This window comes from Marmota monax, unplaced genomic scaffold, assembly GCF_021218885.2.
Source record: "Marmota monax isolate L192 unplaced genomic scaffold, Marmota_monax_Labrador192_F-V1.1 WCK01_AAM20220418_F8-fsc00008, whole genome shotgun sequence".
Classification (NCBI taxonomy): domain Eukaryota; kingdom Metazoa; phylum Chordata; class Mammalia; order Rodentia; family Sciuridae; genus Marmota; species Marmota monax.
The window spans coordinates 21,335,220-21,349,084 of NW_026694432.1; the positions used below are offsets into that span (position 1 = coordinate 21,335,220).

General features: G+C 47.5%; 1 protein-coding gene across 5 annotated transcripts; it reads right to left on the reverse strand.

Annotated features, from left to right (window-relative positions):
* Positions 1-559: 559 nt before the first annotated feature.
* On the reverse strand, positions 560-12,127 carry Mtfr1l (mitochondrial fission regulator 1 like). 5 transcript variants are annotated; one of them, XM_058571046.1, is made up of 7 exons: positions 11,996-12,127; positions 9,119-9,253; positions 8,519-8,623; positions 5,317-5,426; positions 4,896-5,107; positions 3,304-3,625; positions 560-1,526 (listed from the first exon to the last, which is right to left on the reverse strand). In XM_058571046.1, the coding sequence occupies exons 2-7, from the start codon at positions 9,140-9,142 to the stop codon at positions 1,421-1,423; spliced, it is 879 nt and encodes a 292-aa protein (XP_058427029.1). In that variant the 5' UTR covers positions 9,143-9,253; positions 11,996-12,127; the 3' UTR covers positions 560-1,420. The 5 variants fall into 5 exon arrangements, with proteins under 5 accessions (XP_058427029.1, XP_046324506.1, XP_046324503.1 ...); XM_046468550.2 differs by having other exon boundaries at positions 3,304-3,589; positions 11,967-12,051; XM_046468547.2 differs by having other exon boundaries at positions 11,967-12,051.
* Positions 12,128-13,865: the final 1,738 nt, after the last annotated feature.

Genomic DNA, 13,865 nt, shown 5'->3' on the forward strand with positions numbered 1-13,865 from the left:
GGGGGTAGTCTTTTTTGTTATTTTATTTTTGTGGTGGTTATACAGCATATTCAAATTCTGTACTTTGTTTAAATAGTCCCCCTAAAAAAAAAGTGTGATGTATATAACCTAGATGTAGCTGTTGTTACTCTTCTTTCACAAAGTGTAAAACAAGTGGTAATTAAGACATTACCAATTTTACTTTTGAAAAAGAAACTTTTTAATATATTCTGTCATTGCCCTGAACAGGTCTTATTTGGCCCTTTCTTACCCAAAGCATAGTCCACAAGGTGGCAGTTTCTCATGTTGCAGGTAGAGTACCTGAGGCTTAAACAACCTCTAGGGGCAAACCTGTAAGTATAAGATGGAACTGCTTTTAAGAGTTTAGGGCAAAATCTCTCCATAAAGGGGAAAGAAACTTCCTAGGGAAGTTTACTTTTACTAAAGTGCAGGACCTTATAAGAAAAAAGAGTAAGCCAGGAGCCTGTTTAAGAAAGTTCATGTACCTTAAAATTAATAGAAATCCTCTACCCTTAAAGGATGCTGGATAATCACAACTCAGAGATGGACAAAGAAAATGTACTATTTCTCCAAATCCTTCATTTAATATCAGCTAGTGTTTCAACCCAAACACACACAGTATACATACCTAGAGAAAGGGCCCCGAAGGCATCTGAGTCATGCATGCATGATGCAGTTAAGTATGTACCTTGGCCCAATTCAATGGAATAGTCAGCCAAGGGCCTAAAAGGATGGTATGCTCTTTCCCCTCCCCATTTCTCTTAACTACTGGACTTACTAGAGTCCGTGGAAGAAAAGTTTTCAGTCGGTGGAAGTGATGAGGCCTCAGGGCCTTGGAGGGTAGATTTGGTTGTACAGTATTATAAAACATGTTTAAGAAAAAATAGCCTAGGCCTCCCAATAGCAGCCCAAGTCTTGGCTATACCAGTGGCCTGAACTCTACATCTAGACAGGGAAGGTGTGACTGCTGGGCATTGGTGTAGGTTTATGATGGAGCAGCATAAGATCTTCCCTGCCCTGTGAACATGTACATAAACACTTGTAGCCCCTTCCCCTCAGCCCTGCTCTGCTGCAAGAAAGCTGCTGAGAGTAAGTGACAGCTGGCACAAAGTGTCTGGTGAGACCAGTTATGGGGTCTAATGCAGTGAAGTCATTCATTCATTTAGGTCCTATTTTCACACGGGGACAAGGAAAAACAAACTTCTTTCATTCCCCTTAAGCTGAGACTCCACCATATTACAACTACCTGAAACAAGTGTCTCAGCTCAAATGGAAAACATATAATCCAGCTCTTCTCTTTCAGCCCAAGATCTAGCTTGTCAGCAAGACTGTATTGAGAGGCAGAAACATCTGTGGTGAGGAAGGCAGCTATTGAAGGAATTCCAGGAGCATGAGACTGAGTTTGCAGAGTGGAGTGCCATCAGTTTCCTTTTCTACTGATATCTTCTTCCTTCAAAGCAAACTTCCTCCTTAGGACCTCAGAGATAAGCACAGCAGGGTCTTCCTCCTTCATTAAACTCCGGGTCCTAGAGAGAGAACAATAGCTTGTATTTAGGGTGAACTTGCTCTGTGTCTGCACACAATATCTCACTGAATCCTCAGAACAATCTTGTGAAGCAGCTGCCATTGCAAGTCCCCTCTACTGATGGGAAAATGAAGCACAGAAGGGCATGCTGTTTGTCTATAGTCATTGGTAGTCATTAAACAAGTGATGAATCCACACTTTAAAACCAACCTTGCTAGTTCCCAATCTCACTTAATTAGAAGGCTGTACTACTTCTGGAAATACCTATACATAAGTATAGGCAAAATAAAGGACCACTGGCCTCTGGTAGCTACACTTCGGCTCCCACTTTATGACCCTATCTTTCCTTAGTAGCTTGTCCCAAGAGTCTACAGGGGAAGGAACTGATGACTCTTGGCCATTCTGACTTGTTAGTTCTGAGGAAAAGTTGTGTTGAAGATTGCCTACTAGGGCTGGGGATGTGGCTCAAGCGGTAGCGCGCTTGCCTGGCATGCGTGCGGCCCGGGTTCGATCCTCAGCACCACATACAAAGATGTTGTGTCCACCGAAAACTAAAAAATAAATATTAAAATTCTCTCTTTAAAAAAAAAAAAAAAAAAGATTGCCTACTACCTTGTCCTCCCCCCAGGGGAGCTGAGAGAGAGACTTTTATGAGATTCAGAATCATAGAAAAAAAATTCACATTTCATAAGGAACTCTTGGGACCAGACTAAGATAGACTCAAATTACCTGCTATATCATGTAGTGATGCCCATATATTCTTTTTTTTTAATATTTATTATTTTATTTTAGTTGTAGGTGGACACAATATCTTTATTTCATTTTTATGTGGTGCTAAGGTTTGAACCAAGTGCCTCACGCATGCTAGGTGAGCATTCTACCACTGAACCACAACCCCAGCCTCACCCATACATTCTCACGAAGGTGTTCTACTGGTCTTTAGGCAATATAAAAGGGGCAAAATCCACCATTAAACCTTAAAAGTAAATGACTGGTTTATCATAATTCTGAACTCTTGTGGACAGGGCTACTTTCTTTCTCATTCTTAGTCATCAACCTAGCTTCTTCTATTACAAGGAGAAAAAAAATCCCAGGACATAAGTGGGAGGAGGGACTTGGCAATAAGGATCCGATGAGCTCCAAGCAGCTCAGACCATACTTGGAGACACTGGAAGGGCTTTTTTTCAAGGGGGCTGGAGGTAGCCTCCCCAGGCTCCAGCATATTCCCACAGAAACAAGAGCTCCACTCCTTGGAGATTCTGCTTTGGTAAATTTATGGTGTATTTTTAACAAACCTGAGCAATTACAGGTTTAGAAACTACCTGTGAATCTCAAAAGCCTTGTACTTGCAAGGGCTTTTGCATTATGGACCACTGTCTTTTAAAGCAGAAATCCTTGACTTTTACAAATTCTCTTTGCACCAAGACTATCTATAGTTTTATTGTGTCATACAACCCCTAAGTCTGATGTTGAGACCCGGAAACACTGCTACTTAGCAATATGAAAACTAAATGATGAGGCCACATAGAGACAGAAGTTGGATTAGATGAGCTTCTCTGTAAAATTCTCACTAGTCTAACATTTGGTTGGGGGCAACTAAACCCAAAATGTGAAGTGTTGCTCCTTCCTCAAACTGGGGTCCCAGCACTAGCAACCATGTAGCAGGCTTTATGAACCAGTGACATAATGGCTACTACCGAGGACTTGTGTAAGTGTGTTGCATCCAATCACCACGGGCAACTTAAATAGGAAACTAGGTCTCCCTGTCAACTACTTACAGATCTTGGCTCTGTTTTATCCGGTGAAAGTCCTTCAGGATACCCATCATGTCTGCAAAGCTGCTGGCCTTGGACAGAGAGATGCAGTCATCCTCTTCAGACGAGCTGCAGGTAGCTTTGTGTTCTGGTTTACAACATTCAGGGCTGGCAGAACAAAGCAGGGGGACTGATGGAAGCTCAGGGACCTCTACCTCGGTCTCCTCGGTGATGTCACTAATGACAAAGGAAGTTGTAGAGTGGAATGAGGATCCAAAACAAGGTAAGGGAGAAGAGACATTTGAACTTCCTGGAGATAAGAAATCTGGCGTTAATGAAGCCGAAGCTGAAAGAGAAAACAACAGGCATGGATGGACATTGGGGCTACAACACAGTAGTGATCTCTTCTCCCCACAAGCACTGCCTATAGAACCTATTTATTTCTTGGGCTGACACTATGGCATTCTGGGAGAGTACAGGATGGTATATATAGCTAGTAATGGGTCCCTCACTATCCTTCCCACTTAGGGGTTCAGAAAAATGGGGAAGCATGGGGCTCTTCAGTGTTCCAGAAGGGCAGAAAAATCTATCCCATAAAAGCCTCAGAGTTTCCATGGTGGGCTACAGGGTGACAGCCCTGGCTTAAATTTATGCAATAGTGACAGAGGCAAGGCCCATATTTGTTATTTCTCTCACGGGGACACTGCTTTTGATTCTGCGCCTTTGAATCTTATTATCTGTGAACTAAAACTATTCTGGGCAAAAACTACAATGGTGGGGGCCTTCTAGTTTCCCAAATCTTTTTTTCTTTAATATTTATTTACTTATTTTTTTAGGTGTAGATGGACACAACACAATGCTTTTATTTTTTTATGTGGTGCTGAGGATCGAACCCGGGTCCCGCTCGTGCTAGGCGAGCACTTTGTCGCTGAGCCACAATCCCAGCTCTCCCAAATCTTAATAGACAGAATTTCCTCAGTTTCTAAGAAATATTCTCTGATTTTTTTTTTCATAAGCTAGTTCTGCTTATCTTGGATGACCAAAAAACAAAACCAAAAACAGCCATGAAATAGAAATGGGAAATTTAAGTGCAGTCCCAACTGATAAGGTTTAGCACCTATGACTGAGTCAATAAGAATCCTGGGCAAGATCCACCTGTTGCTTGTCCATGCCTCTGCTCAAGGCTGGATCCCACCCATTTCCATTTGTTCTGCTTTAACTACAGACAGAAAGCTGGAGAGGTGACCTCTGGTAGAAAGGACAAGGAAAGAGAGGATAGGTGCTTAAAGGGGATACATCTTGTGGTGGTGATGAATGCTTACTAAATTGAAAAGCAGAGTGTGTGATCTTAAAGACACCTGGAAGAGGGCACTGATTTTTGCTAAGGGAGGAAATCAACCTGAGGTCATAGGATGAACAAAAGTTTTGTTCCTAACCAAACCATTTATCCCAAAGTGACTGGTGGAAATCAAACAAGGGCCAACAGACTAGTTGGGCCTCAGGACAACCCCAGGGCCTTTGGCTTAAGCCCTCCTGAATTGGACCACCATTTTCCTTCCCAAAGCCGGGGGAAAGGACAGCCTATTATATTATAGCTCTGAATCAGGGGCTCCTACCTGCATCAGCTGCTACTATCTTGGCAATCTGGCTGCGCAGGTGGCTCAGCTCATCCTGCAGCTCAGTGGTGCGGCTTAGGGCTGGCAGGGCTGGTTTCTTCAAGGCCAGGAGCCTCTCCTCAGACCCACGCAGGTTGGGCACAGAGGCATTGCGCTGCATGACAATCAGAGGACTGGGCTTCCAGGTATGCCTCAGGGGCCGTGTATCACTCCTGGACCAGAGAAAGATAAAATATGTCCATCACAGAAAGATGGCCACTGCATCCCTTCTAAGATTCCTTCATCTCCTAAGTTCTGCTCCCCTCTGAGCCCACAGCTCTCATTCCTGTTGCCTCCCAACCCCCAGCCTCTCACAAGCCCCTCCTTGCTTTTTGCCACTTTGGGGAAGAAGCTCCCCACTCCTAGCTGCTGCCTTAGCTACCTGACCCGGGCATATGTCTCCTCTTCATCTGCAGCAATCCAGGCAACGTCTGCCAGAGTAGGGACTGGGGGCACATCTCTCATGCACAGGTCAGAGATGTTGGGCAGGGTCTGTGGGGAAGCAAAATTCACCAACATTTACTGACACCACGATGAGCCAATCAGAGATGGCAAAATGCACAGGGTAGGATGGGAGGCATCTAAGCCAGAATTAAGTGTCGGGAAGACTTCCTAGGGTGGTGGAAGGGGGTTCTTGGTTGCAAACAGCTTGAGTGAGGAGTTCAGAAGCAGGTTTCTTTAGGGTCTTCATTGGGACTAGTCTCAGTTATTTTTTCTTTCTGTTTTTGGTACTGGGGATTGAAACCCAGGGTACTTTATCACTGTTACAAGCCCAGTTCTTTTATTTTTAAATACAGGGTCTTGCAAGTTGCCCAGGTTGCCTTGGAATTTGTGATCCTTCTGCCTCAGTCTCCAGAGCCACTGGGATTAGTAGAGGTGGCTACTGTTTAAAATTATATTGCCCTATAGGTTTAAGAATACTGATGTAGGGCTTGGGTTGTGGCTCAGTGGTAGAGAACTTGCCTAGCACATGGGAGGCATGGATTTGATCCACAGTATCACATACAACTAAATAAATAAAGGTATTTAAAAGAAAAAAAAAAGAATACTAGAGCTGGGAAAGGTATTTAAAAGAAAAAAAAAAAAAGAATACTAGAGCTGGGCATGGTGGCCTTTAATCCCAGTGGTTTAGGAGGCTGAGGCAGGAGGATCAAGAGTTCAAAGCCAGCCTCAGCAAAAACGAGGCGGTAAGCAACTCAGTGAGGCTCTGTCTCTAAATAAAATCAAAATAGGGCTGAGGATGTGGCTCAGTGGTCCCTGAGTTCAATTCCCAGTACCCCCCCCCCAAAGAAAAGAATACTGATGTAAATTCATCAACTTGTTATATTGATGGTAGATTTCCCCTGGTTAGCTCTGTATACCTTTATAGCTAATTTAGTTTATTTTGTGTGTGTGGTAGTTGTGATTTTCTTTGGTGCTAGGTGAATCACATAGTCAGTTAGGATCTACATTATTATGGCATTGGTTTTTTTTTTTTTAATATTTATTTTTTAGGTGTAGATGGACACAACACAATGCCTTTATTTTTATGTGGTGCTGAGGATTGAATCCGGGTCCCGCCCGTGCTAGGCGAGCGCTCTACCGCGGAGCCACAATCCCAGCCCCTGTTTTTAGTTTTTTTGTGGTGCTGGAGATGTAACCCAGAGCGTCATGTATGCGAGGCAAGTGCTCTACCAGTGAGCCCCAGCCCCAGCCTACCACTGTTTTGTTAAGCAAACCTGATAACTGAATATTTAAATAAAAAAAATTTAACTGTACAAAAGCAACCATAAAGGAATTTTTTAAATTTTTTTTTTTTTTAATATTGGACACAATACCTTTTTGTATTTACTACTTTTTATGTGGTGCCGAGGACTGAATCCAGGGCCTTACATGTGCTAGCTAGGCAAGTGCTCTATACTGAGCTACAACCCCAACCCCCATAAGGGGATTTTTTAACCCCTCAACCCAAATGAACAATCACCAAGGAAAAGAGGGGCTGAGTAAATGGTAACGTGTTAAATGAAAAAAACAGGAATCAATCTCATGCTGATTATGATTAAAACAAAATCTGGGTGTGGTGGTACACAACTATAATCCCAGCAACTTGGGAAGCTGAGGTAAGAGGATCACAAATTTGAAGACAACCTCAGTAAATTGTAATACACCTAAGATAATAAAATAATAGCACATACCTATATGTGAATTAAATGCAAATATTTCTGCTACAAATTGTTTGGTAGGTGATCAGGAGCTGATAGCTTCTGCTTTTAGATAATGAACCTGGCATTCACGGGAGTTAAGTGATACCCCAGGGTCAAAGCAGGACTTTCACTGACCCAGGAGCTACTGCTAAGATGGGCCACTTCAGGAAGGCGTCCATTTGCTTTCCTGAATTAGCTCTGAATGTTCCATTGTTCTTGACAACTAAATCAATAAACACAGTTAAGTACTTTGCACAGTGTCTGACACAAAGGATGTACCCAGTAAATGTCAGCTAGTATTACTAATACTGTTCACGTATACTCCTGCACTGAGAAAGCCTATGTCCTTGATTGTCTCTGCCCAGTAGCATTTGGCCAATGGACTGGAATGTACAGTCTAGTGTGGGGACAAATCATGGAGTCAGTAACACTCCCTAGGTGTATTCCCTGTTTCTGATACTTCTAAGGCAGCCAGAACTACATCCTGCCCACATCCTTTAGGTAATTCTGAATAGCTGGCAATATGGGTCATGGGACAACCCCTCATCCACACATATTTCCAACCCCATTCCTGGCTTGAATAGACATCACTTCTAACTCTAGAACTAGTTCCTACACAGCATCATTTTTGTTCTGCCTGGGCTCACATTCTTTCATGTATATATTTCTGTCTCTTCTGTGTGGGCAGAAAGCAGTACTTCTTTTATGTCCCAGCTTCCCAAACTCACATACCTTAACCACGTAGCCCTGAGCTAGTCCCTAATCATAAGTTCCTAGAGGAAGACTGCTCAGGCTAATACTATCTAGCTTTGGACTGCAGAAGGAGGTCTCAGAGACCTGGGCCAGGTAGGAACCTCTGCTAAAGAGTGGGTGTTAACAGCTCCCTAGACACAGAGGTAAGACTGAAGGAGCCCAGTAAAAAAGTGGACACATTTGGCCAGAAAGAGGATGGGGACAACAGCCTCAGAGAACTACTAAAAATAGTGCCCGAGTAGCCAACTCAGGGCTCATGAGAAAAGCAGAGTTCCAAAGACAGCACTCTGTCCCATGTGGGGACTTGCCAGGTTGTGGGCAAACACCTCAGAGCACAGACATAACCTGTCTGGAGATTTGATTCAGCAAATGCCTTTGGCCTGCTCTGATAAAACTGAACTGTTGGAGCCTGAAAAAATCCAAGTCAGCAGAGACAACAAAGATGCAGTGAAAGATTATTAATTTATGAGCAAATGTAAAGTCTTGAGCATTGTAGTAACAGATTTGTGTCCAATCATAGTGACCAGGATCTACTATAAGCACTTAGTAAATATTTCCTGAACAACTGAAAAAGGGACCAGGAAACCAGGTGGCACCAACCTCCCATGAGGTCTGAGCCTCTACTTTCCTTGCCCTTCTAGCACTCACCTCAAACGATGCCCGGGGACATGGTTTCAGGGGAAGGTTGGTCCCAATTCTTCTCACTACACTTCGAGCAGCCCCATGTGGTTTGTTTTGCCAGATTGGAATAGTCTAGAGCAGAGAGACAAGCAGCTATGACCTCAGAAACGACAAATCCACCTATTGTCTCTGCCCTCTCCTCTTTAGCAGGGAGACTTGAATTCCCAACTCTAAGGGACAGGGCACCCTCTGGCAGAAAGTCAAGTTCAATTATGAGTGAGTGCAGGTTCTCCAAGCCTTCACTTTGGCCAGCATTCAAAGGGACCCCTGCTGCTGCTAAGAAAGTTGGGAGGGCCCAGGGAAGGGGCTAGGATTAGCTGGGTGTAGGGACCATCCAGGTTTCCCTCCCTTCCCTCTTCACAGAAAGGCAGAAACATATTGACTCCTGAAGTGTCCCCAAGATTATAATAGGATCTTCCCTGGGGGAGGAGGGAGGAGGGCAGTCTTGCTCCAGTTCCAAGCATCCAGGGGAAAGGAAGAATGAATTAGAGTCTCAGGGCCTCAGTACCTCAGCAGGTCCAGGGCTCAACTTTTCCCACCTTACCCATGCCCTGGAACACCCCTTACCACATTAGCTTCCATTCCCGACATTTCAGCCAGCTCCTGCACTTGAAGGACAAGGTAGCCACAGGGCAGCTCGGGGAGGCAGGACGTGTGACTCCTTCATATCAGGCCATCTCAAGGAACCACAGATTTCCCTTCCTGTGAAATAACCCCCACAGAGGGGACTCGATGGACACCACCAAAGTCCCGCAACACCAGGCCCTGCAGAGCCATGACTAAAACCAAGACCTCTGAAGCTTCACAAGGGAGAAAACCAGCCCAAGAGGCTGCCCTCAGCTAACACTGGCTTCTCCAAAACCGCACTCTTTTAACGGTTGTATTTCAAATTTGCTGGGTGAGCTTGGCTAACCCAGGGAGTCTTCCTGGACCCTAACGTTTCCTGAGGCAAAACTTCAAAAGATGTTAATTGAATTCTCTGGTAGCTATGAAGCTCCTAGAAGAGCCTAAGTGAAAATACCATCCAAGCTCTTCTTGAAGATGAGATGCAAAAGCAAAGCATGGAAAAGCACTGCTAGGCCTCCACAAGGGGGCAGGAAAGGAGACTCAAAGGCAGCTGGCAGAAATGTCTCAGCCAGCTCAGGCCAGTCTCAATCTACTGAGCTACAGGGAAGAGAGACTTTTTTTTTTTTTTTTTTTTTTTGCAGAATGGGTGTGTGTGTGTGTGGGGGGGGGGGTTGCTGAAGAATCAAACCCAGGGCCATGTGCACAATACTAGTCTCACACTGAGCTATACCTCTAGTTCAAAGACCCAAAATTTCCCTACCTAGCTTTGCAGCTATAGGCAAGTCATTTAACCTTTCAGAATGTTGGCTTCTCCATCTGTTAAAAGGTAATAGGAAAAGCTATCACTCCGGGACCTTAAAGATCAGTGAAATTGGTGGGTGCAAGGAATTTTAAGGTGCTTAGTGAACTTTAAAACAAAACAGGTGGGGTCACTCCTGATTGCACTCTCCATAGCTACCTATGCATGCAGCAGATGGGGTGAGTGAGCTCATGCATTAATACCCATTAGTGCCAGGGGTTGTGGAAGGCGTAAGACACAATTGTAATCCCAAGGCACTCACAGTTCAGCAGAGAGACAGGACCTGAATTCATTACCCTAATTGCCTGAGGATCATTACTTGGCAGGCACACTAGGCAGATGACCTGGCAAGTTCTGTGCCCTGGCCCCCAGGCCCCATGGTGAATTCAGAGAGAGTAGGAAGGGAAGAAAACACGGAAAACAAGTCCCACACAGGAAGGGGAGGGATATGTAAAGAGGGACAGAGTACCATAAAGCTGCAAAGGTATCCGTACAAATTAGGAGGGCTAAGTATGCCTGGGTGAGAAGTCATGGGGGGGGCGGGGAGCCCTGGGCCAATTCTGAATGGGACAGAATGGAGTGACAACAGCTCTCTCCAGAGAGAACTCCTTTAGAGAGTTTCTCTCATATCTCAGGAGACAGTGTAACAACTTTATGATATACGTGGAGAAAGGAAGCTGGAGGGAGGAAGGGACTTGTCTAGGGTCACTCAGTGATCATGCAATAGGAAGTGCATTAAGTCTTTTCAAGCTTTGCTGCCTCTGTGCCAGGCTCTGTACTCAATGTCAACGCAACCCACGAGTTCACTTAGCAGTGCCTCTAGACCTCCCACTTCAGTCACTACAGCCACTCCCTCTCCACCTTGCCTCCAAGATTTGGCTGGGCCTAACCCTCACTGCCAGCCGGAGGCATCTTTCCAAATCAGTGTTTAAAGCTGGCCTGCCACCCCCATCTTCCCCGGCCCTCTCTAGGCCAAGTTCCCTGCCAGTGACAAGGCCTGTCTGGTCTGGCTGGACATTAACAGCCACACCTCCTGTTTCTCCCTTGCCTTCTGCCTTCTGCCCAGCTGTCCTCCTGCCAGCCTCCAAACAGCCACCTCTGAGCCCCGAGTCACACACACTACTGCTTCTGCTGGAAACACTCTGGCCAAATTCCTAGTCCCTCCTGGGAGCTCTGCTCAAGCATCCCTCCACCCCGACGGGGTCGGTCCTCTCCCGATAACCCGCAGCGCCCGGCTTCCTTCGGAGGCCGCTTAAAACAGAAACTGTAACCAACGCTTGGCCAGGAGGCCGGGAGCTCCCAAGACGCAGCTCGCCGCCTGCCAGGCCCCAGCCAGCGCTTAAACATTCCAGGAATTCAGGGGACAGCGGAGGCCAATACCAACTTTGCTGGAAACCCCGCCCACGTGTCACTGCTGGAGAAGGCTCCTGCCCCGAGCGCCAGCGGCGGTAGGTCTGAGCACCTCGGCGCTGCCACGGCCGTTTCCGTGGTGGCCGTCCGGACGTTTGCGCGGCCTCCCCCGGGAGGCTGGGAGCTGCTCCAGAGCGGGGCCTGGCCTCGGCGGCACTGGGCCCGGCGGGGCGCTCAGCAAACTTTGCCGAGCGCAGCAGCGGGCGGAGACCTGCGCGGACAGCCCCCACGGTTCCCGCGAGGGCCCGGAGCTGCTGCGCCGGGGGCAGCCGCGCGGGACCTCGCCAGGACGCGTCCCCAACCCGGGCCAAGGTCGGCCAAGACCTCGTCGCCTGCCCAGCGGCCGTTGGACCCGCAGGCCAGGGGCCGGAGTGCGCGGGAGAAAGGAGGCGACAGGGCAGCGCAGCCTGGACCAGAAGCCTCCGGTCCCGGCTCAGTCCCTATCTGGGGGTGACTCGTAAAGCAACCACCCCTCGGAGAATCAGTTTCCCCCGCCACAGGAGGCGGACAACGGCAGCTCCCGCGAGAACTCGCGCGGGAACAGCAGCCGCCGGCTGCGCTCGGCGCCCGGGCCCTGCCTGCCGCGGGGCGAAAGGACCGCTCCCCGGCCTCCCGGGCGGCCCCCGGGGTATTTCTCACCTCAGATTCCGGCTACGGGACTCACTCACCTCACGGCCCCTCCTACCGCAGCAGCCGGCCCAGCCTCGACCGCCCTCACTTCCGCCGGCCCGCCCCCCGGAAGCTGTCCTCTGCAGCTGCGCACCGAACGGCGGCCCCGCGCGCCCTGGGGAGGCCGGTCCGGCTCGGGGCGGGGCGAGCAAGACTCGGGGGGCGGGGCGGCAGAGAGAAGACACGCCCTCTCTCGATGACAGGCTCGGGCCCTGGTCGCCGCGCCTGGGAAAAGCGGGCTGGCTGCGCTTGGAGACCCCCAGACTTGATTCGCCACGTCCCACCGCTGGTCCTCTTCCTTGCTGCTCTCCACGTTTAGTTCCATCCGACTTCGGGAAGCTGAGATCTGTGTTGCTGCTAAGACCCTAAAACATGCAGGGTCTGTTGTCCGCAGCCCTACTGCAAATTTCAGAATCCTAAGCCTGGCACTCCAGCCTCAGGGTCGGGTGCTTACTGTCTGCTGTTTCACCCTGTTCACTTTTCTTGCTTCCCAGGCAGGGCCCTCCACAGTCTTTCTCCCGCAAGAATGGGAGAACGGTATTTTTGGCCTTTGACTCCTGCCCTCCAACGCTCTGCAGCTATCTCCTGTTTTATTCTCCTCCCCACCTCACGGCGCACACACACACACTGTATTCAGTTTGATTAAATGGGTAGATTGAAGGCATGGAAGAGAGACCCATAGTTCTCTCAAGCTGCAAGCCCACTCCCTCTCTGTACACAAACTCTCAGTGTCCTGGTCTCCAAGGCACCCAGTTCCTAGGACACATTTCCTCCTCTGCCATCAACACATGACTTTGCCTAGTTCCCAGTCTGCAGTTTCTTGGTCCTAAAGCCTGCAACCTCAATCTGCCAGGGACAGGGCTGACTCCGTGAGCAAACAGCGTGTAGTCACAATGGGCCATGTCCAGAAAAACGCCATACTTGGGTTATTGCTCTGCTGTTGCCTTCTTGAAAGTAGGTGTGCATCAATTAGTAGCAGGGATACACTCTAAGAAATGTGTCATTAGGTGATATCGTCATTGTGTGACTGTCATAGAGTATGCTTACACAAACCTGGTTGGTATAGCCTACTACACACCTAGGCAATATGGCGTAACCTATTGTTTCAGGTCACAAACCTGTACAGCATGTTGCTATACTGAATTCTGTAGGCAACTGTAACACAATGTAAGAATTAATACATCTAAATATCCACAGAAAATGTACATAAGAATACTAGATAACAATTTTTCAGCTCTACTATAATCTTAGGGAACCATCATCATATATGTGGCCCATCATTGATCAAAACATCATTTTGCAGCACCTGACCCTGATTTTCTGGGTCATGTCATCCCACTTTCATTTTGCTCTAGGTCCTCACAAGTTATACAAATGGTCTTGGCCAGAGACCTAAAGATCAGGTCACCCATCCTGATCCTGACCATATTCAAATGATGAAGGCTGATTTCCAGGCCTAGTCCTCTTCCAAGGATGGCAAATTGTGCTTTAATCATTACTTTCCCCTCGTAGGCAATCGCGCTTCATGTAAATCACTCTCCCAGTCCTGGGTATAGATACTCCCCTGGCAGCGAGGAGCATGGAGCCTCCTTAGCCACCTCCCCAAGTCCATGACTGACTGATACAAGGTGAAAAAGGTTGTTGTGACCCTGCATCGTGGTTTGTGCCCCAGAGCCCTTCTCTGTGGGCCAGGTCAAGGCTGATCTGAACAGATCCCTGCTCAGAATTTGTCCTTTCCCTGTTTGGCTTCTACCCTTCTTTTACAGGTCATTCCTAAAGTGAAATTCCCCCCAAACCACCTAATTCCTGTCTCAGGCTCTGCTTCTGAGACAATGGGTTTAGCGTCAGGATCTTTCTCAACACAGAGCA